Here is a 21,300-nt window from a genome sequence, read left to right as displayed (position 1 = left end):
GAGATGGGTGTGCTGGAGGAAAGCTTTCGGGTTTAATAAGTCGCTTTCACTGATGACATCGGGCTACAGTAGCACCCTGGAGAAATGCCACAGTTCTCCCTGGCCTCTTAAAATGCCTTTACTGGAGGAAGAAACATTACTGGTATGATTCTCTCAGCTACTTACCCATTTTTCATAATACAAAAGGATAAACACAGACGATGATATCTCAAGAATTGCTTTAGAATTGCTTTAGGGAGCTTGCTTACAAATTGCTTTTTTTCAGTAGTTTTTGTCTTATTATCACCATTGAATATGTACCTGGCTTTTTAGCCTGACAAACAGTAAAGTTCCTGAATGGAGAAAAGTCAACTAAATCATCTGGGTGTCTCTGATACAATTCATGGTAAACAGTAGATGATCTATAAACATTTATTGGCTGAAATGAATTTGAACTAATTGAGATGAATGCAAATAGAAATCAACAGCATAGGATTTGAAAAGATGAGACAACAGCAGAAATGTCAAGAGATTTTAGGAAGCCAACACCTTATCAAATATTTATTCCTCATCCAAATACTTATTCTATATGTAAAAATCTTACTGTAACAACCTCCACTGTCTCTCTGGAATATTTATCTTTAAAAAAATAATAAATGTATTCCAAGAAAAATATTCCTTGTTTCCAGGACTAGGAGAGAACGCTCCATCTTTTGATAGTGAACAAGCAGCCCAACAGAAGTGCCTGTAAAGACAGTCAGAGAAGAAGGTGCCACTCTGCCAATGCTCCTTCATCTCCAACCTTCCTTAGCCGCATTTAATTAGCCTTGAACACAGACATGGATGAACAGTTTGAAAGCAGGGAGGGCCTTAGAGGGTGATGGCTGTCTGACAGTGGGAACTCTCTAACCCTGACCCCAAGGGGGCCCAGCCGCAGCTGCAGTTGTTTCTCCTCTCTATAGAGAAAACAGCACATGGAAAGAAGTTCACGCCTCAAAAGGACTGTTGGCTGGATATGGACCAGAGAAGACATTAGTTATATCAGGCTTTTCATTACAAAGAATACGTTGAAATCCGAGCAAAACACACTCTTACTGTGGGTCATGAGCTCTCACACAGAAATAAATTGGCGCTAAATAATTATTCAACTATAATGAGAGATATAAGAAAGGGATTTTACTTGTATACAACATTCAAAAACTAGCTTCATCAATACTAAGAGGCATGCATGGTTCTCTTCTAAGCAAAGGAAAAAGAACGGTCAAAGCCTTCTTATAAAACTCCATTTAGCCAAGGTTTTAATAAGATCTTGGCTTTAAAATCTGGCAGCTTATTGAGAGTAAAAAGGAAATATGGCCATGGGGTGGGGTCCAATGTTTGAGCCTCTGGCCTGAAGTCAATTCCCCAGAAGCCTCTGGGTTGTTTGACCCTGCTTGAATACTGTTTTCTATTCTTTTTGTCCTTACTGAATGTACACCATTAAATAATTGTTAAATTACTTCATTTGAAAAGGTATGTTCAATGTAGAAAATTCAAAAACATGTGAAGAAAAACAACCTCTAACATCCACAGCTCTTCCCTGCCCTTCCCACCCAAGACGTATCACCTGTTAATGCTTTTACTTTAAATAAGAAAGGGGCTCAGGTAAGAAAGGTGGGTCCTAATTTACCTGAAATTATTGCAGCCAAGAACCACTCCAACTATGTTCTTGCCTATGTCGTGTACGTCACCTTTAACAGTAGCCAGCACGATGGTGCCTTGGTAAGGGTCCTGGAGAGGAAGTCAAACAGCTCAGCATTGCTAGGTCACCTAGTTCTCTGGAGCCAGGCAGGTGTTGGCACAGAAAGCAATTCAATACAACCAAGGCAACCCTCAAAGATGGACCCAGAACCCAAGCCTCATGCTCTGTGCAAAGAAGGCTGTAAGCTGCAGCAACCCCCCAGGTGGTTCACTGAGGGGGCTTCAACCCAGATCATGTGTTCCATCATCTCAAAAACAGTTTAAGTTCAAATACAAAACAGTCCCATCACTGAAGATCATATTTGTAACCCCCAAGCCTATCTGACAAATGTTTAGTAAATGTTAGCAGTAAAGGGAGAGGGAGGCTCTGGTGAACTGCATGTGCCCCATTAGAATGGGAAGGACCACAGCAGGCCAGGGCAGGAGGGCTCAGGCTATCTTCTTCAACACCGTTGTTCCATCACAATCTCCTCCCTCAAAAAAAGAAAAAGAAAGAAAAGAAAAAGACATGCAAGGCAAGTGGGATTTTTATGAACACTACCGTCAGAGCCATTCACAAACACAGATAGATTTAAGAATTCAGAATCTTAGGGGCCAAAGCCGACTGAGCTTCACAGGGAGCTAAACAAGGTCAAAAGCTTAACGATTTACTGTGGTGGCACAGCCAACAAGAAGGGAACTAAATCCAGCAGTGGTGCCAAGAACATGACCAGCACACAGAGAATATTCAGGTAAGACGTTTTCCAAAACCAAACGGTATCTCAAGGGCAGGGTCGAGCACACTACCTGCCACGTGTAAGAGCTCTGTAAATAGCTGGTAGATGAATGAACGAACTGGTTTTGTCTTGAAATCATGGCTTTGTTTAGAAAATAATGTTTCTATTAAAAATTTCATAAAGCCACGTTCTATAGAAAATCCTAGGGTATTCTGATACTTGCTAAAAAAGTTGTTTCACTTCTCTGCTTCATCGTCAATGACACAGTCAAGCCCAATGGCTTAGGTCCCTACCCTCCCGCCCAGTAAGAGTATCCAGAGCCAATTCCTCACAAGGTCCACAGGCCCCAACAAAATGACTTGCCTCATCTTCTATTTTGCCAGTAAGCACTTTGGTTTCTTCTCTCTCTTTTTCCATGAAGGGAATAAGGTGACCCACGGCCTTCTTCATGACCCGAGCTGACTTTATAACCTGGGTAAAATATACACAGAGTCAAGCATCTTTACCAAAACACCTGGATGGTTACACATGGTTGCTTGTGAAATTTTAGCATCAATTATCATGCATGTTATGACCTCAGGTCAGCCACCCTTGAGTCCATTTTTGACAGTGGGTGGGTGAGGAATGAGTTCATCATGAGGAAAATTAATCAGTCAGGTACAGAAGAAGAAAAACAAGGCTGGAAATCAAATGTTGCAGTTTCTGTCCTCTGAACTTCTGCATGTTATTTTTTCTCCACCTAGAAGGCCCTCTATCATTTCCTGAAGTTCTGCACATCCTCCAAGTGTCAAGCTTCTCCAAAAGCCCCTTCTCAGCCTTCTCTTCTCAATCCCCAGTGTCACAATTCACTTATAATTAAGGCTTATGCAAAAGGAAAAAGAGCCTTACAGTCTACAGAATTAGAGAAAAATTTTGTAAACATAAATTGGATAAGGGATTAATATCCAAAATATATAAAGAACTAATGCAACTTTATAATAATAATAATAATAATCTGATTAAAAAATGGACAGGAGAACTAAAAAGGTATTTTTCCAAAAAGGATATCAAAGTGGCCAGTAGGCACATGATAAGATGCTCAACATCACAAATTGTCAGGGAGATAACAAATACAAATCACACTAAGATACCACTTCACACATGATAGCTCAGGGCTTCCCTGATAGCTCAGTTGGTAAAGAATCCACCTGCAATGCAGGAAACCCCAGTTCAATTCCTGGGTTGGGAAGATCTGCTGTAGAAGGGATAGGCTACCCACTCCAGTATTCTGGCCTGGAGAATTCCATGGACTGTATAGTCCATGGGGTCACAAAGAGTAGGACATAACTGAGTGACTTTCACTTTCATATGTTAGAATGGTCACCATCAAGAAAACAAAAACCAACAGGTGCTGGTGAGGTTGTGGTGAAAAGGGAACTCTTATGCACTGATGGTGGGAATGGAAAACAATATGGAGGTTCTTAGAAAAATTAAAAATAGGTCTACCACATGATCAAGCAATTCCACTTCTCAGTATAAACCTACAGGAAATGAAAATAGGATTTCAATAGGTTTATCAGAGCATTATTTATAACAGCCAAGACATGAACAACCCAAATGCCCATCAACAGGTGAATGGATAAAAAAGATGTGGTATATATACAGAATGGAGTATCATTCAGCCATGATAAGAGAGGATATTTGGCCATGTGCAAAAAAACGCAGATGGATCTTGAGGACATTATACTAAGCAAGATAAATCAGAAAGAGAAAGATAAGTACTGGATGATCTCACTTATATGCAGAACCTAAAAGAAGTCAAACTGGAAAGAAAAAACAAAACAGAGTGAAACTGTGGTTACCATGGGATAGAGATGGGAGGGTGAGACTGATGATATTTAAGGGTACAAACTTGTAACAAGTAAATAAGCCAAAGGGCTCTAACACACAGTATAATGAATAGACAATCATGTACTATAGTTACATAGTGTGATAAATATTATTTCAATGGCAATCATATTAAAATATGTATCACTGTACACCTTAAATTTACAAAATGTAATATGTCAAATTTGTTAAATAGATAAAAAAGAACAGGGACTTTCATAAAAGTTCACGAATGTATACTAAAATTTATGAGAAGCAGGATGAGAAAACAGGGTATTTGTACAGTCTCAACGTTTCTCCCTACAAAAAAATTTACAGTGGAGAAACATAGAAGACACTCTTAACAAAATGATCAACGTTAACCTCACCAGGCTTCCTGATATGAGAAGGGCACAGCATTACTCTGCGTTATTCTCGCCAAAAATGAGAAAACATCAGGAAAATTCAAACTGAGAGAGAGCCTATCATTTACCAAACTGTACAATACTCTTCAAAAGTCAAGGTCATAACTCGGGAACTGTTCAAGATAAAAGCAATGTGGGACTATGGAACACAAAGAGAAGAGAAGAATAGCAGAAACACTGGTGAAATGTGAATAAGGTCATTAGTTAACATGATTATATCAGTATTAATTTCCTGGTTCTGATAACTACACTCTGATCAAGTGAAAAGGTTAACATTAGGGGAAGAAGTTGAGGGGGATACATGATCACTTAAACTGCATCTGCAACTTGCAAGTCTAAAGTTTACTCAAACATAAGAAGTTAAAACAATAAGTTGACATCATGAAAAAAAAAGACTGTGAAACTATCCCAGACTTGGGGAGACTAATGCAGGACAACTGAATGTTCCCTGAGTGTGGTGGTGGTTTCACAGGTACAGACATGTTAAAGCTTATCAAACTGCATCCTTTAAACATGCACATTTTATTGCATGTGAATTATAAAACAGTAAATCTATAAGAAAAGATAAATGCTATGAAGGAAAATGGGGAATGGACGATGAATAATTAAATACAGAATAAATTTTAAAAATCAATTATACTTCAATTTTAAAAAGTTAAAGAAAAAAAAAAAAAGAACAGGGATTTTTTGTTTTTTGTATGCCTCACAGACCTGAACCCAGAAGTCTCAAAAAGTGCCAGTGTTAATCAATGTGGTCGGTAGCTGCTGTAAATCAAAATAAGAGTAAGACTACTGGTTTTACTTGAAACATATTATTTAATGCATGTCATTATTTAAAATGGTAATGATCTTTTCAAAATATTCATCCTTAAGGATGAACACTGGCTGGTCAAATCAAATCTTAACATGATTGACTTTACACTAGTCTTGGGTTTTATTTTAATTTGAGGGGTCGGGGGAGAGACTTGTGCTGGGGTAAGAGATGGTACAGAAGCCCAGAACATGAAGACTAATGCTGGGAATGTCCAGATGACCTCTAACATCCACATCACCCTAGATGGACTTTTCAGACTATGCCTAAAAGTGAATTCAGACAAAGAATGAACAGAATCACACCTCAATGCCCCTGGGCTTTCATCAAAATTAAACCAGAGAAACAGACTCAAATTTACTATTTATTAAAAGATAAAGGCTCTTTCCTTCAATTGTGAAACTTTTTCCCCCATTTGCCAACCTGAGGTAGAAACATTTTTCCAGCTCCAAAAAGATCACCAACAATTTTCATGCCATTCATCAGCGGCCCTTCAATTATATTCAGAGGTCGGGGATATTTTTCCTGGTTTAACCTGGCTTCCTCAGTATCTTCAATAATATATTTTTCAATGCCCTACAGAAAAAAACAAAAAATTAGGGAAAATTCACAGGATATATTGGCTTAAGTTCAAACATCCAACAACAAATAAATAGTTAAGAGTGTGGGTTTTGGAATCAGACTGCATGTGTTCAAATCCTGGCTCTTATCACTAATTTAGACAACTTATTAAGCATCAGGTTCCTCATTTAATAATCATACAATACCAACCTCACATGGTTATTTTGAGGATTAAATGTGTAAAATGTAAAGTGCCTAGATGGCTTTATTGACAGAAAGCATTTTATTGATATAAAGTGAAAAATTAGTGACAGAAGGAGTACTAATAAATTCAAATTCATAATAAAATACACTTTTTATCCTAGTGGTTTACCAGATTACATGTAAACAAATATCTCCTGTGAAATCACTGTTTTCCCACTGACAGGGCTGGGTGCAGGGAGGACCCAGCCTTCACTGATCAAGCCCTAATCCTCCAGTGCCCCCAGTTCAAGGATCCAAACTAGTTCTACAACCTGAAGTAGGTGAATCTCAAAAGTTCCAAGAAATTAAAAGTTAAATTCTAGAGACCAAAACAAACAAACAAACAAACAAAACAAAACCCTGAAATTTCCAGACTCACAAATGAGGAAACCGAAGCCAAGAGATTATCTATCTGGACTAAAAGTCTAACTACAGCAGAAGAGCCAGAACTCATTTGTTGATCAAGAGACAGCCAGATGGTCTAGAACAGCACTTCTCACCTTGGGCACTACTGACAGTTGCACTGAATAATTCTCTGTGGTGCAGGCCTCTACTGTGCAGTATAGCATGTTCACCAGCATCCCTGGTCACATGCCAGTAAAAACCTCCCACTCCAGTCAGAACAACCTAAAATATCTCCAGATACTGCCTAATGTTCTAGACATAGAGGTGGGATGGAGGGCAAATCACTCAGGAGTAGTCCAGGGAATCTCCTTCATCAGCTGCTGCCAGCACCTCTCCTCCAGCCATGCCATCAGCCACCAGGACCAGCACCCAGCCTCCGGCCCACACTCACCTTCACAAGAGCGTACTCAAGGCGTTCTTCGAGAGGGCCATTCCTCCACTCATCAGTCTGGATGACTTTCTTCCCTCCTTTGCCCTGAGTCTGGATTGAAATGTGAATAGAGAGATGGTACAACAGGTCACTTTCTCAGCTAGTTGGCAGAAAAAAACTATGTCTTATTCTTCCCTTATGTTTCAAGGCCCTAGTACAGTGCCGGCATGAATAAAATCTTTGGAAAATGCTTGAGGTAAGGAGAGAGGGAAATAGCAACCTACTCCAGTACTCTTGCCTGGAAAATCCCACGGACGGAGGAGCCTGATAGGCTACAGTCCATGGGGTTGCAGAGTCAGACATGACTGAGCGACTTCACTTCACTTCAAGGAGAGACGAAAAGAGAGAAATCTTATAGGTTTTGAACTTTTATTTAAAAATTTTCTCCTTTCCAGTTTTATTGAAGTATAATTGACATACAGTGCTATACAAATTTCAGGTGTACAGCATAAAGAGCTGATTTATGTACAAATGAAATGATTACTACAGTAAGTTTAATGTATATCCATCAGTATGAAAAAGCAAAGAGATAGGACACCGATAAATGAACTCCCCAGGTCGGTAGGTGCCCATATGCCACTGGAGATCAGTGGAGAAATTACTCCAGAAAGAGTGAAGAGATTACGCATGTGACTGGTGATAGAACCAAGTTCTGATGCTGTAAAGAGCAATATTGCATAGGAACCTGGAATGTTAGGTGCATGAATCAAGGTAAATTGGAAGTGGTCAAACAGGAGATGGCAAGAGGAACATCAACATTTTAGGAATCAGTGAACTAAAATGGACTGGAATGGGTGAATTTAACTCAGATGACCATTATATCTACTACTGTGGGCAAGAATCCCTTAGAAGAAATGGAGTAGCCCTCAGAGTCAACAAGAGTCTGAAATGTACTACTTGGGTGCAATCTCAAAAATGACAGAATGATCTCTGTTCGTTTCCAAGGCAAACCATTCAACATCACGGTAATCCAAGTCTATGCCTCGACTGTAATGCTGAAGAAGCCGAAGTTGAACAGTTCTATGAAGACCTACAAGACCTTCTAGAATTAACATCCCCAAAAGATGTCCTCTTCATTATAGGGGACTGGAAGGCAAAAGTAGGAAGTCAAGAGATACCTGGACTAAAAGGCAAATTTGGCCTTGGAGTACAAAATGAAGCAGGCAAAGGCTAACAGACTTTTGCCAAAAGAACGCACTGGTCATAGCAAACACCCTCTTCCAACAACACAAGAGAAGACTCTACACAAGGACATCACCAGATGGTCAATACCGAAATCAGATTGATTATATTCTTTGCAGCCAAAGACGGAGAAGCTCTATACAGTCAGCAAAAACAAGACTGAGAGTTGACTGTAGCTCTGGTCATCAACTCTTTGTTGCCAAATTCAGACTTAAATTGAAGAAAGTAGGGAAAACCAGTAGATAATTCAGGTCTGACCTAAATCAAATCCCTTACGATTATATAGTGGAAGTGACAAATAGATTCAAGGGATTAGATCTGATAGAGTGCCTGAAGAACTATGGATGGAGGTTCATGACATTGTTCAGGAAGCAGTGATCAACACCATCCCCAAGAAAAAGAAATACAAAAAGGCAAAATGGTTGTCTGAGCAGGCCTTACAAATAGCTGAGAAAAGAAGAGATGCAAAAGGCAAAGGACAAAAGGAAAGATATACCCATTTGGATGCAGAGTTCCAAAGAATAGCAAGAAGAGATAAAAAAAAAAAAAAAGCCTTCCTCAGTGATCAGTGCAAAGAAACAGAGGAAACCAAAAGAATGGGAAAGACTAGAGATCTCTTCAAGAAAATTAGAGATACCAAGGGAACATTTCATGCAAAGATGGGCTCAATAAAGGACAGAAATGGTATGGACCTAACAGAAGCAGAAGATATTAAAAAGAGGTGGCAAGAATACACAGAAGAACTGTACAAAAAAGATCTTCACGACCCAGATAATCACGATGGTGTGATCACTCACCTAAAGCCAGACATCCTGGAATGTGAAGTCAAGTGGACCTTAGGGAGCATCGCTACAAACAAAGCTAGTGGAGGTGATGGAATAGTTGAGCTATTTCAAATCCTGAAAGATGATGCTGTGAAAGTGCTGCACTCAATACACCAGCAAATTTGGAAAACTCAGCAGTAGCCACGGCACTGGAAAAGGTCAGCTTTCATTCCAATCCCAAAGAAAGGCAATGCCAAAGAATACTCAAACTACCTCACAACTGCACTCAGCAAAGTAATGCTCCAAATTCTCCAAACCAGGCTTAAACAGTATGTGAACTGTGAACTTCCAGATGTTCACGCTGGATTTAAAAAAGGCAGAGGAGCCAGAGATCAAATTGCCAACATCCGTTGGATCATCAAAAAAGCAAGAGAGTTCCAGAAAAACATCTACTTCTGCTTTGTTGACTATGCCAAAGCCTTTGACCATGTGGATCACAACAAACTGTGGAAAATTCTTAAAGAGATGGGAATACCAAACCGCCTTACCTGCCTCCTGAGAAACCTGTATGCAGGTCAAGAAGCAACAGTTAGAACTGAACATGGAACAATAGACTGGTTCCAAATCAGGAAAGGAGTATGTCAAGGCTGTATATTGTCACCCTGCTTATTTAACTTATATGCAGAATACATCATGAGAAACGCTGGACTGGATGAAGCATAAGCTGGAATCAGGACTGCTGGGAGAATTATCAATAACCTCAGATATGCAGATGTCACCACCCTTATGGCAGAAAGCGAAGAAAAACTAAAGAGCGTCTTGATGAAAGTGAAAGAGGAGAGTGAAAAAGTTGGCTTAAAGCTCAATATTCAGAAAACTAAGATTATGGCATCTTGTCCCATCACTTCATGGCAAATAGATGGTTAAACAGTGGAAACAGTAACAGACTTTATTTTTTTGGGCTCCAAAATCACTGCAGATGGTGACTGCAGCCATGAAATTAAAAGACACTTGCTCCTTGGAAGAAAAGTTATGAACAACCTAGACAGCATATTAAAAAGCAGAGACATTACTTTGCAAACAAAGGTCCATTTAGTCAAAGCTATGGTTCTTCCAGTAGTCATGTATGGCTGTGAGAGTTGGACTATAAAGAAAGCTGAGCACAGAAGAAATGATGTTTTTGAACTGTGGTGTTGGAGAAGACTCTTGAGAGTCCCTTGGACTGCAAGGAGATCCAACCAGTCCATCCTAAAGGATATCAGCCCTAAATATTCATTGGAAGGACTAATGCTGAAGTTGAAACTCCAACACTTTGGCCACCTGATGTGAAGAACTGACCCATTTGAAAAGATCCTGATACTGGGAAAGATTGAAGGTGGGAGGAGAAGGGGACAAGAGAGGATGAGATTGTTGGATGGCATCACTAACTCGATGGACAAGAGTGTGAGTAAACTCTGGGAGTTGGTGATGGACAGGGAGGCCTGGTGTGCTGCAGTCATGGGGTCACAAAGAGTTGGACACAACTGAGTGCCTGAACTGATATCCATCATCTCATATAGGCAGAGAATAAAATAGAAAAAACATTTTTTTTCTTGTGATGAGAACTCCTGAGTTTTCTAACATCTGTCATATATATTATACACCAGTGTCAATGATATTTATCACATTGTACATTAAACCCCTAGTAATTATGCATCTTAAGAGGAATTCCCTTCATCCAATTTTCCCTCCTGTTAGCCCCTGCCTCTGGTAACTTCAAATCTGATCTCTTTTCCTATGAGTTTTGGGTTTTTTTTTTTTAAAGCATAATCGACCTATAATTTTAGTTCCTGGTACACAGTATAGTGATTCAATATTTCTATAATTATAAAATGATCCTCACTAGGATTTGAATGTTCAGTAGAGAGACTGAGTGAGACTCCATTTTTTTTTTTTCCTTTTCTTCTTTCCTAAAAGATAGCATCTTGGGACTAAAGATTTCCCGGACAGTAAGGAAAGCTAAAGCTGATATCTGATGAGCTTTTAAAGTTCTCACATAGCACCATCACTACCCAGATATGTGAAGCATCTGTAACAAAGCATCTCTAAGAAATTGTCTTAGAGGTGGGCACACTGTGAGGTACAAGACATAGACCGTGCTCTCAAGGACTTTGCCGTATCATAAGGTAGATGGAAATACACAGAGAAAGGTAAGCTACAAGAGAAAGCCTGTGCCAAGGGCTGAATGAGAAGATGACAGAGAAGGCAACGGCACCCCACTCCAGTACTCTTGTCTGGAAAATCTCATGGATGGAGGAGCCTGGAAGGCTGCAGTCCATGGGGTCAGTAAGAGTCGGGCACGACTGAGCGACTTCACTTTCACCTTTCACTTTTATGCATTGGAGAAGGAAATGGCAACCCGCTCCAGTGTTCTTGCCTGGAGAATCCCAGGGACTGGGGAGCCTGGTGGGCTGCCGTCTATGGGGTCGCACAAAGTCGGACATGACTGAAGCGTCTTAGCAGCAGCAGCAGCAAGGTAGATGGAAATACACAGAGAAAGGTAAGCTACAAGAGAAAGCCTGTGCCAAGTGCTGAATGAGAAGATGACACAGACAAGGCTAGGAATTTTGAGGACAGAGTGATCATCACAAACTGGAGTGGTGAAGAGAGACTTTGAAGAAGCTGACAGATTCAGCAAAGGGACAAAATCGTGATGATCCTGGGATGGAAGGTGAATTGCTTATCTGTTTCTTCCATCTCAAGTGATGTCACTCGCTGCCCAAATCTGAAATCTAAGTATCACTCTTGACTCTCCATCCAGTCTTCGCATTCAATTAGTTACCTAGCCCTAAAAATTACACCGCCTCAATATTTTGTTCTCCTCTGCTTCCACTTTCATAGTTCAAGCATCTAACTGGTCTCCACAGCCCAGGATCACCCTGGCCCCAATGCGTCTTCCACACTGTAGCCAGAGGGGCCTTTCCAAAACACAAACCTGATCAAACTGCCCCCATGGGAAGATTCACTGTATGCTCCCTGCTGCTGCCAAGTCGCTTCAGTCGTGTCTGACTCTGTGCGACCCCAGAGACGGCAGACCACCAGGCTCCCCCATCCCTGGGATTCTCAGGCAAGAACACTGGAGTGGGTTGCCATTTCCTTGTCCAATACATGAAAGTGAAAAGTGAAAGTGAAGTTGCTCAGTCGTGTCCAGCTCTTAGCGACCCCATGGACTGCAGCCTACCAGGCTCCTCTGCCCATGGGATTTTCCAGGCAAGAGTACTGGAGTGGGTTGCCACTGCCTTCTCCATATTGCTCTGCAAATGTTGTATTGATTCCTTTTCATGCTGGACAATGTCTGAACCAATTGTCTCCTAGCTTCATTTTCTGCCATTCCTGAAGAACTCAGCCTATCCTGAACATCTCAATTCCTTATGTTCTCCATCATCTCTCTCATCCTTGGCCCTTTACATCCACTCATCTGACAGTATTTTCTTTAGCACCTACCAGAATACCAGGCCACAGCTAGATGCAGACACTCCTCCTCTGGCAGAGAATACCAGTACTGTACCCCAACCCCAAACTTTAGCCTGGCTAACTCCTGTTGAGCTCTCAGGTCCCCCCTAACCCATCACTCTGGGAGGCTTTTCCTGACCACCTCTACCTTTGGGTTCAGTGGCCCTCCCAAGCAGCCTACAGCATCCTGTACATGCCTTATCACAGCATCTCCCCACCACACTGGATGACAACTGCCCCTACATACTTGTGCACATCTCACTGCACTGCAGGCTCTATAGGGGCATGCCTCTCTTATCAGTTAGATCCTCTAAGTTCAGAAAGGACAAAGCAGAAAACAAAACATGGGTAAATATTAGCTGAATGATTTAAAGCTGAATGAGAACCGATTTCCCAGAGCAACGTTTGTGCAGGATAGTAGAGGCCAAGCCAAAGAGTGCTAGGAACCCACGCTATGGAGTTTGGATTTAACCTTCCAGGCAACTGTGGCAAGGGTGCAGGTGGGGGAATGACAAGAATTCTGAAGCTTCAGAGTAACATTCCAAGTAGTATTTTCTCGCCGGGGAAGTGAGACACACGGCTTGTGGGATCTTAGTTCCCCAACCAGGGATTGAACCTGGGCCCTTTGCACTGAAAGTGCCAAGTCCTAACCACTGGACCACCAGGGAATTCCCACCAAAGTAGTATTTTTAAGAGAACCCTAGAAAGGGGAGAATGTTTTAGTAGTTCATGATGAAAGCCTGCACTACAGTGGTAGGAACAGGAAGAGAAGGAAAGGACAAACATAAAAGTATTAATGGACAGCATGGAAGGAGGAGGACTGGGAGGAACTCCAGGATTGAGGGCTGGGGTGGTAACTGATCACACAGGGCACTCTCATATGCAAAGAGACTAATGCTGCTCTCATATGACAAAAAAACCTTAAAGAAGATGGCAATTAAAAAATGTAGAGCAATCTTGAGAAAGAAGAATGGAACTGGAGGAATCAACCTGCCTGACTTCAGGCTCTACTACAAAGCCACAGTTATCAAGACAGTATGGTACTGGCACAAAGACAGAAATATAGATCAATGGAACAAAATGGAAAGCCCAGAGATAAATCCATGCACCTACAGACACCTTATCTTCGACAAAGGAGGCAAGAATATACAGTGGAGAAAAGACAATCTCTTTAACAAGTGGTGCTGGGAAAACTGGTCAACAACTTGTAAAAGAATGAAACTAGAACACTTTCTAACACCATACACAAAAATAAACTCAAAATGGATTAAAGATCTAAACATAAGACCAGAAACTATAAAACTCCTAGAGGAGAACATAGGCAAAACACTCTCCGACATATATCACAGCAGGATCCTCTATGACCCACCTCCCAGAATATTGGAAATAAAAGCAAAAATAAACAAATGGGACCTAATTAAAATTAAAAGCTTCTGCACAACAAAAGAAACTATAAGCAAGGTGAAGACAGCCTTCAGAATGGGAGAAAATAATAGCAAATGAAGCAACTGACAAACAACTAATCTCAAAAATATACAAGCAACTCCAATCAAAATAAACAACCCAATCAAAAAATGGACCAAAGAACTAAACAGACATTTCTCCAAAGAAGACATACAGATGGCTAACAAACACATGAAAAGATGCTCAACATCACTTATTATCAGAGAAATGCAAATCAAAACCACTATGAGGTACCATTTCATGCCAGTTAGAATGGCTGCGATCCAAAAGTCTACAAGCAATAAATGCTGGAGAGGGTGTGGAGAAAAGGGAACCCTCTTACACTGTTGGTGGGAATGCAAACTAGTAGAGCCACTATGGAGAACAGTGTGGAGATTCCTTAAAAAACTGGAAATAGAACTGCCATACGATCCAGCAATCCCACTGCTGGGCATACACACTGAGGAAACCAGAAGGGAAAGAGACACATGTACCCCAATGTTCATCGCAGAACTGTTTATAATAGCCAGGACATGGAAGCAACCTAGATGTCCATCAGCAGATGAATGGATAAGAAAGCTGTGGTACATATACACAGTGGAGTATTACTCAGCCATTAAAAAGAATACATTTGAATCCGTTCTAATGAGGTGGATGAAACTGGAGCCTATCATACAGAGTGAAGTAAGCCAGAAAGAAAATCACCAATACAGTATACTAACGCAAATATATGGAATTTAGAAAGATGGTAATGACAACCCTGTATGCGAGACAGCAAAAGAGACACAGATGTATAGACAGTCTTTTGGACTTTGTGGGGGGTGGGGATGATTTGGGAGAATGGCATTAAAACATGTATAATATCATATAAGAAACGAATCGCCAGTCTAGGTTCGATGCAGGATACAGGAAGCTTGGGGCTGGTGCACTGGGATGACCCAGAGACATGGTATGGGGAGGGAGATGGGAGGGAGGTTCAGGATGGGGAACATGTGTATACCCATGGCAGATGCATGTTGATGTATGGCAAAACCAATACAATATTGTAAAGTAAAAAAAAAAAATTAATAAATTTTTAAAAATGTATTTTTTTCAGCATTATTTATAATAGAAAAAGACACAGAAACAATCTATGTGTTCATCAGTGAATGAATGGATAAAAAAAGTGTGATATACTATGTATATAATGGAATATTATTCTGCCATAAAAAGAGGAAATCCTGCCATTTGAAACAGCATGGGTGGAACTTAAGGGCAATATGCTAAGTGAAATAAGTCAAACAGAAATGCAAATACCATATGATCTCACTTACACTTGGAATCTAAAAACAGAAACAAATGTGGTGATGGATGTTAACCAGACTTACTGTGATGAGCATTCCATAATATATACTGATATCAAATCATTATGCTATACATCTAACACTAATATATGTTGATCATATCTCAATTTTTAGATCTAAAAATGATAAAATTCATAGATTATATACTCTGACATTTTTTTAAGAGAAAATACAAAACTAGACCAGTGTGACACCTTCCCCAACCCCCCGCAAAGAAAAGAGTCCTTCTAAAGCTCACATTCTCATCACTTGATATATGTAAACATCACTTGTCCTGTCAACCACACAATCAGGCAATTCCTGCCTGTGGGATGGAGTCTGATAAGTAAAAATGGCAGAGTGTTCCAAATACTCTTGGAAAAAAGGCCAAGTGTGTTCACAGAAAAACAGCAGTGTGCCACATGGAAGGGGCAGGGAGGGGGCAATGCTGTGTGATTGTGAACAGTAGGAAGCGAGAATGCAAAGTGTGGCCCGTGAGGATTTCTCACCATGTACAGAGTTTCATTATCACACCTGATATATGATAAACATGCTTCAGAAAATCAATATTCTAAATGGTACCATTTCAGAGCAGCGATTTCAGAAGCATGACCCGGCACACTGGGTCCATCTGCTTTCCAACTAGTTATTCAGTAGGACACTCTCCATGATCCAAACTTAAGTTGTCACGCCCTCACACACTGAGCGGCCCAGACACCAGACACATGGAGAAAGCTTCCAAGCATGGTGGCTGCTCAACTGCTCAATTGGCTACTCCTTCATCTGCTTCTACTGCCCAAGAGTAGCTCCCCATTAGTAAGGTGCCTCATGAGGACATGTATTTTATTTCTGATATCAAACTGGACCAGCACCTAGGGAGGAAACTGCTCAAGCAAAAACCAAAGGGGAGTGTGAGCACCCACTGGCAACGAGAAAATCAAGGCCAGATAAGGAACAGAGACCTTTTTTCTAGAAAAGCATCAAGAATACTTACATCTGATAAACCTATCATCTGCTGAAGATTCTAAGCTGAAAATGCACTTACTCACATAACCCTCCAAACATCACAGCTTAGCCCCTCACCCACCTTGCATGTAGGTGGGCTTCCCTTGTGGCTTAGAGGTTAAAGCATCTGCCTGCAATGCGGGAGACCTGGGTTCGATCCCTGGGTCGGGAAGGTTCCCTGGAGAAGGAAATGGCAACCCACTCCAATATTCTTGCCTGAAGAATGCCATGGACGGAGGAGCCTGGTGGGCTACAGTCCACAGGGTCGCAGAGTCGGACATGACTGAGCGACTTCACTTTCACTTTACCTTGCACGTGCTCAGAACACTGACATTAGCCTATTGTTTCAGCAAAAGCATCTAACACTAAGCTTTTTTTTTTAAATAATAAAATGTTGAATATATCATGTAATTTATTGAAAACTGTCCCAAGAGTGAAAAACAGAATGGCAGTGTGGGTCCAGAGTGGTTGTCAGTGGTTGTTTTCCCTCGAGATGGCAGGCTGAATAGAAGCTGTGATCCGCTGCCTTTGTCCAGCATCACGAGAGAGGATGGTACTGCATGTCGCCTACCCAGGGAAAGGTCAAAATTCAAAGTACAGTTTCTCCTGAATGCTTACTGCCTGCATATCATCATAAGTTGGGGACACGTGTATTCTCACAATCCAAGGCCATGCAAGAGCCATCACACCCAGAGATTGTCCCTGTTAACACCCAAACAGTACTGCCCAACGAACAAACTCCACGTGAGATAATGGTCTCGTGTTACCTGGAACTTCTTCTTACCCAAGATAATTTAGTCAGCACAGGTCAGCCTGCCCCATACCGAGGATATCATTTTTCAATAAAGCCCATTAGATTAGTAAGGTCAGAGATGAGACCCTTCCTACCCTTTTCAACAATAACATTGAATGATCTATCAGATGAAACTTGAGTGTAGACCTTATTATTTGACAATGAAAAGAGATAATCATTCTCTCATAAAGAAAAAAATTCAACCCTTATCTGCCTCATAATATTCCTGCTTTTCATGCTGTTTGCAATCAGTATACCCTGAGGAATGGTTAAAGAGCTGGTGACTCCTGGTAGTGATGAAAGCATACTTGCTTTGTTATTAATTCCTTAACAGCAACAGAAGTCACCTTGAATGCAGACAGTTAACCTACTCGACAGACGGGGTCAGTGGCTTGTAATAAGTCCTGTGGTTACATAAACAGGGAGGCAATTTTTTTATGATGGATTGATGAAGCCTTGAAATTGCTATTAAGATTTCCCCTCTTACTCTTCAGCTGTCCCTTAGGAGCAAAACCTCTTGGCAGTTTAGCAAGATATAAAGAAATAAAAACTTGTAAACAAGTACTGGAAGTGAATGTAGACCGAAAAGAATGACTGCTATAAAATACAAAACCAACAAAATCTTAAATGAGAACAGCCTCACAAATAAGGAGCCCTATCTTTCCTAAGTGAGAGCTGTCTCATCTGGACAGTGGAGAAGATAAGAAACCGCATCACATTATGGGTTAACTAAGAATGCTTGAGTAGAAGCTATGATGCCCCTCTGGTCTTCAGTAGAACCCTGTCTTAGTTGGCAATTAATGAACAATCTCCTGCCAAGTGGAAAGCAGGCTAAGAAAAAAAGCTGGATATTGTTTCATACTTGTATCCTGGTGTCCAAAGAAATGGCTCAGCACTTTGTCTGAGTAGACATAATCATGGAAATAGGGAAGGAAATCTAGCCACTGTTTCTTATGTAATGAACTGAGAAGAAAAGCTTGTTTATATTTGCAACAGTCAAGATCCAGGACATTCTGTCCTGCGTCCATCTAAGAAATTATAAATGTCCTAAGGAATTGAGAGGAGGGTCATGTGCTCACTGGCACTGAGTCTGAACTCATCTTTGTTGAGTGAACCTAAGGCTAACATAGGCAGTTTCAGAAATCAAAATCTTGCCATCTGTGACAAGGACAAATCAAGGACACAATTAACCCTAAGCTATCCTATCCCTTTTCCAGAACACTTTAGTACTCTTCAAAGGAAGAGGAAAAGTCAGAAGTTCTGCCAAAGTTAAATTCATATTTTAACCTAGAGAACATTAAACCGGGTGGTAACATACACAAAGGCATTCCTCCATTCTCCTGGTATGCTCTGTGAGAAAAATTTCTTCCTTTGCCATTGCTTTCTGAAATAAATTATAAAGTAAGTTTTCTTGAAAAAAGATTTCATCTTTCCTTAAACTCAATTCTAGAAAGCAACACCCATGATAGATAATTAATATACCTTAGTTCAGTTCAGTCGCTCAGTCATGTCCGACTCTTTGCGACCCCATGAACTGCAGCAGGCCAGGCCTCCTTGTCCATTACCAACTCCCAGAGTTCACTCAAACTCATGTTTGTCGAGTCGGTGATGCCATCCAGCCATCTCATCCTCTGTCGTGCCCTTCTCCTCCTGCCCCCAATCCTTCCCAGCATTAGAGTCTTTTCCAATGAGTCAACTCTTCGCATGAGGTGGCCAAAGTACTGGAGTTTAAGCCTCAGCATCAGTCCTTCCAACGAACACCCTTTAGGATGGACTGGTTGGATCTCCTTGCAGTCCAAGGGACTCTCAAGAGTCTTCTCCAACACCACAGTTCAAAAGCATCAATTCTTTGGTGCTCAGCTTTCTTCATAGCCCAACTCTCACATCCATACATGACCACTGGAAAAACCATAGCCTTGACTAGACAGACCTTTGTTGGCAAAGTAATATCTCTGCTTTTGAATATGCTATCTAGGTTGGTCATAACTTTCCTTCCAAGGAGTAAGCGTCTTTTAATTTCATGGCTGCAGTCACCATCTGCAGTGATTTTGGAGCCTCAAAAAATAGTCTGACACTGTTTTTTTGTTTTTTTTTGTTTTTTTTTGTTTTTTTTTTAAATTTTTCATCACTCTGAGTGATGGATGGAACACACACTCTTTCTGGAGGTTTAAGATAGCTTCCGACTATACTATGCATTAATTCAGAATCCATTATCAAGCCGACGCTCTCAGTCAATCCTCATCAGCGCTAACCGTTGGCTAGCAGGCCGCCAAAGGCCTCTGACACTGTTTCCACTGCTTCCCCATCTATTTCCCATGAAGTGATGGGACAAGATGCCATGATCTTTGTTTTCTGAATGTTGAGCTTTAAGCCAACTTTTTCACTCTCCTCTTTCACTTTCATCAAGAGGCTTTTGAGTTCCTCTTCACTTTCTGCCATAAGGGTGGTGTCATCTGCATATCTAAAGTTACTGATATTTCTCGCGGCAATCTTGATTCCAGCTTGTGCTTCTTCCAGTCCAGCATTTCTCATGATGTACTCTGCATAAAAGTTAAATAAGCAGGTTAACAATATACAGCCTTGACATACTCCATTTCCTATTTGGAACCAGTCTGTTGTTTCATGTCCAGTTCTAACTGTTGCTTCCTGACCTGCATATAGGTTTCTCAAGAGGCAGGTCAGGTGTTCTGGTATTCCCATCTCTTTCAGAATTTTCCAGTTTATTGTGATCCACACAGTCAAAGGCTTTGGCATAGTCAATAAAGCAGAAATAGATGTTTTTCTGGAACTCTCTTGCTTTTTCCATGATCCAGCGGATGTTGGCAATTTGATCTCTGGTTCCTCTGCCTTTTCTTAAACCAGCTTGAACATCCGGAAGTTCACAGTTCACGTACTGCTGAAACCTGGCTTGGAGAATTTTGAGCATTACTTTGCTAGCGTGTGAGATGAGTGCAATTGTGCGGTAGTCTGAGCATTCTTTGGCATTGCCTTGGTCTGACAGAATGTGGTCCACTGGAGAAGGGAATGGCAAACCACTTCAGTATTCTTGCCTTGAGAACCCCATGAACAGTATAATATACCTAGGACTGCCCAATACATAATAAATGGAAACAAGAAACTGATTTTGGATTAACTATAATTATTCTTACGTCTATAGATCAAAAGTGTGCAGACCTCAAGCTTTGAACTGTAGATTTGGACTAGATCCTAACATAAACAGGATACATATATAAAAATGTAAAGATATAAAAATGGGTACCAGGTAATCACATGGTCACACAAGAAAATCCAAAATAGTCAATTCGTAGCATGAGATATCAGAGAAGGCAATGGTACCCAACTCCAGTATTCTTGCCTGGCAAATCCCATGGACAGAGAAGCCTGGTAGGCTGCAGTCCATGGAGTCGCTAGGAGTCAGACATGACTGAGCGACCTCACTTTCACTTTTCACTTTCATGCACTGGAGAAGGAAATGGTAACCCACTCCAGTGTTCTTGCCTGGAGAATCCCAGGGACGGGGGAGCCTGGTGGGCTGCCGTCTCTGGGGTTGCAAAGAGTCGGACATGACTGAAGTGACTTAGCAGCAGCAGCAGCATTAGATATGGCACCCCACTCCCGTACTCTTGCCTGGGAAATCCCATGGATGGAGAAGCCTGGTGGGCTGCAGTCCATGGGGTCACTACAAGTCAGACACGATTGAGCCACTTCACTTTCACTTTTCACTTTCATGTATTGGAGAAGGAAATGGCAACCCACTCCAGTGTTCTTGCCTGGAGAATCCCAGGGATAGGGGAGCCTGGTAGGCTGCCGTCTCTGGGGTCACACAGAGTCGGACACGACTGAAGCAACTTAGCAGCAGCAGCAGCATGAGATAGAAAAGTATCTAATAAAATGAAAAGATGCTCCTAGTATACTACTAAACAAACAGGTTACCAAAAAAGCATCAAGAAAAGTTAGATTTTTATAAAAATGTACATGAGTGTGTGTGTGCATGTGCATATGCATGAACATGTTTATTAGCACTTTTTGTTTCAGAAGAATAAAACCAAAACCATGAATAGAAGGCTATAATAAAACCTCAACAGTGGTTAATGATGGGTAGTAGGATTATGAATAATTTCTATTTCTTCTTTTGCTTAACCTT

General features: G+C 41.0%; 1 protein-coding gene and 1 non-coding gene across 4 annotated transcripts in view; both read right to left on the bottom strand.

The window, feature by feature from the left end:
* The window catches only part of MTR (5-methyltetrahydrofolate-homocysteine methyltransferase), a 131,795-nt gene that overhangs the window by 36,929 nt on the left and 73,566 nt on the right, over window positions 1–21,300 (bottom strand). For all 3 annotated transcript variants that reach the window (XM_027531013.1, XM_027531014.1, XM_027531016.1), the window contains 4 exons: window positions 7,117–7,206; window positions 5,940–6,092; window positions 2,799–2,906; window positions 1,649–1,749 (listed from right to left, as the gene is read on the bottom strand). In XM_027531013.1, the coding sequence (XP_027386814.1) occupies window positions 1,649–1,749; window positions 2,799–2,906; window positions 5,940–6,092; window positions 7,117–7,206 (452 nt within the window). The remainder of the gene's footprint in view (window positions 1–1,648; window positions 1,750–2,798; window positions 2,907–5,939; window positions 6,093–7,116; window positions 7,207–21,300) is intronic.
* TRNAE-UUC lies at window positions 13,189–13,261 on the bottom strand. The gene has a single exon. It is a non-coding gene; the product is annotated as a tRNA-Glu (tRNA).

The sequence above is a fragment of the Bos indicus x Bos taurus genome, chromosome 28, assembly GCF_003369695.1.
Source record: "Bos indicus x Bos taurus breed Angus x Brahman F1 hybrid chromosome 28, Bos_hybrid_MaternalHap_v2.0, whole genome shotgun sequence".
Lineage (NCBI taxonomy): Eukaryota > Metazoa > Chordata > Mammalia > Artiodactyla > Bovidae > Bos > Bos indicus x Bos taurus.
Note: the sequence above shows the minus strand (reverse complement) of the source record. Positions and strands in the feature narration are given on the sequence as shown.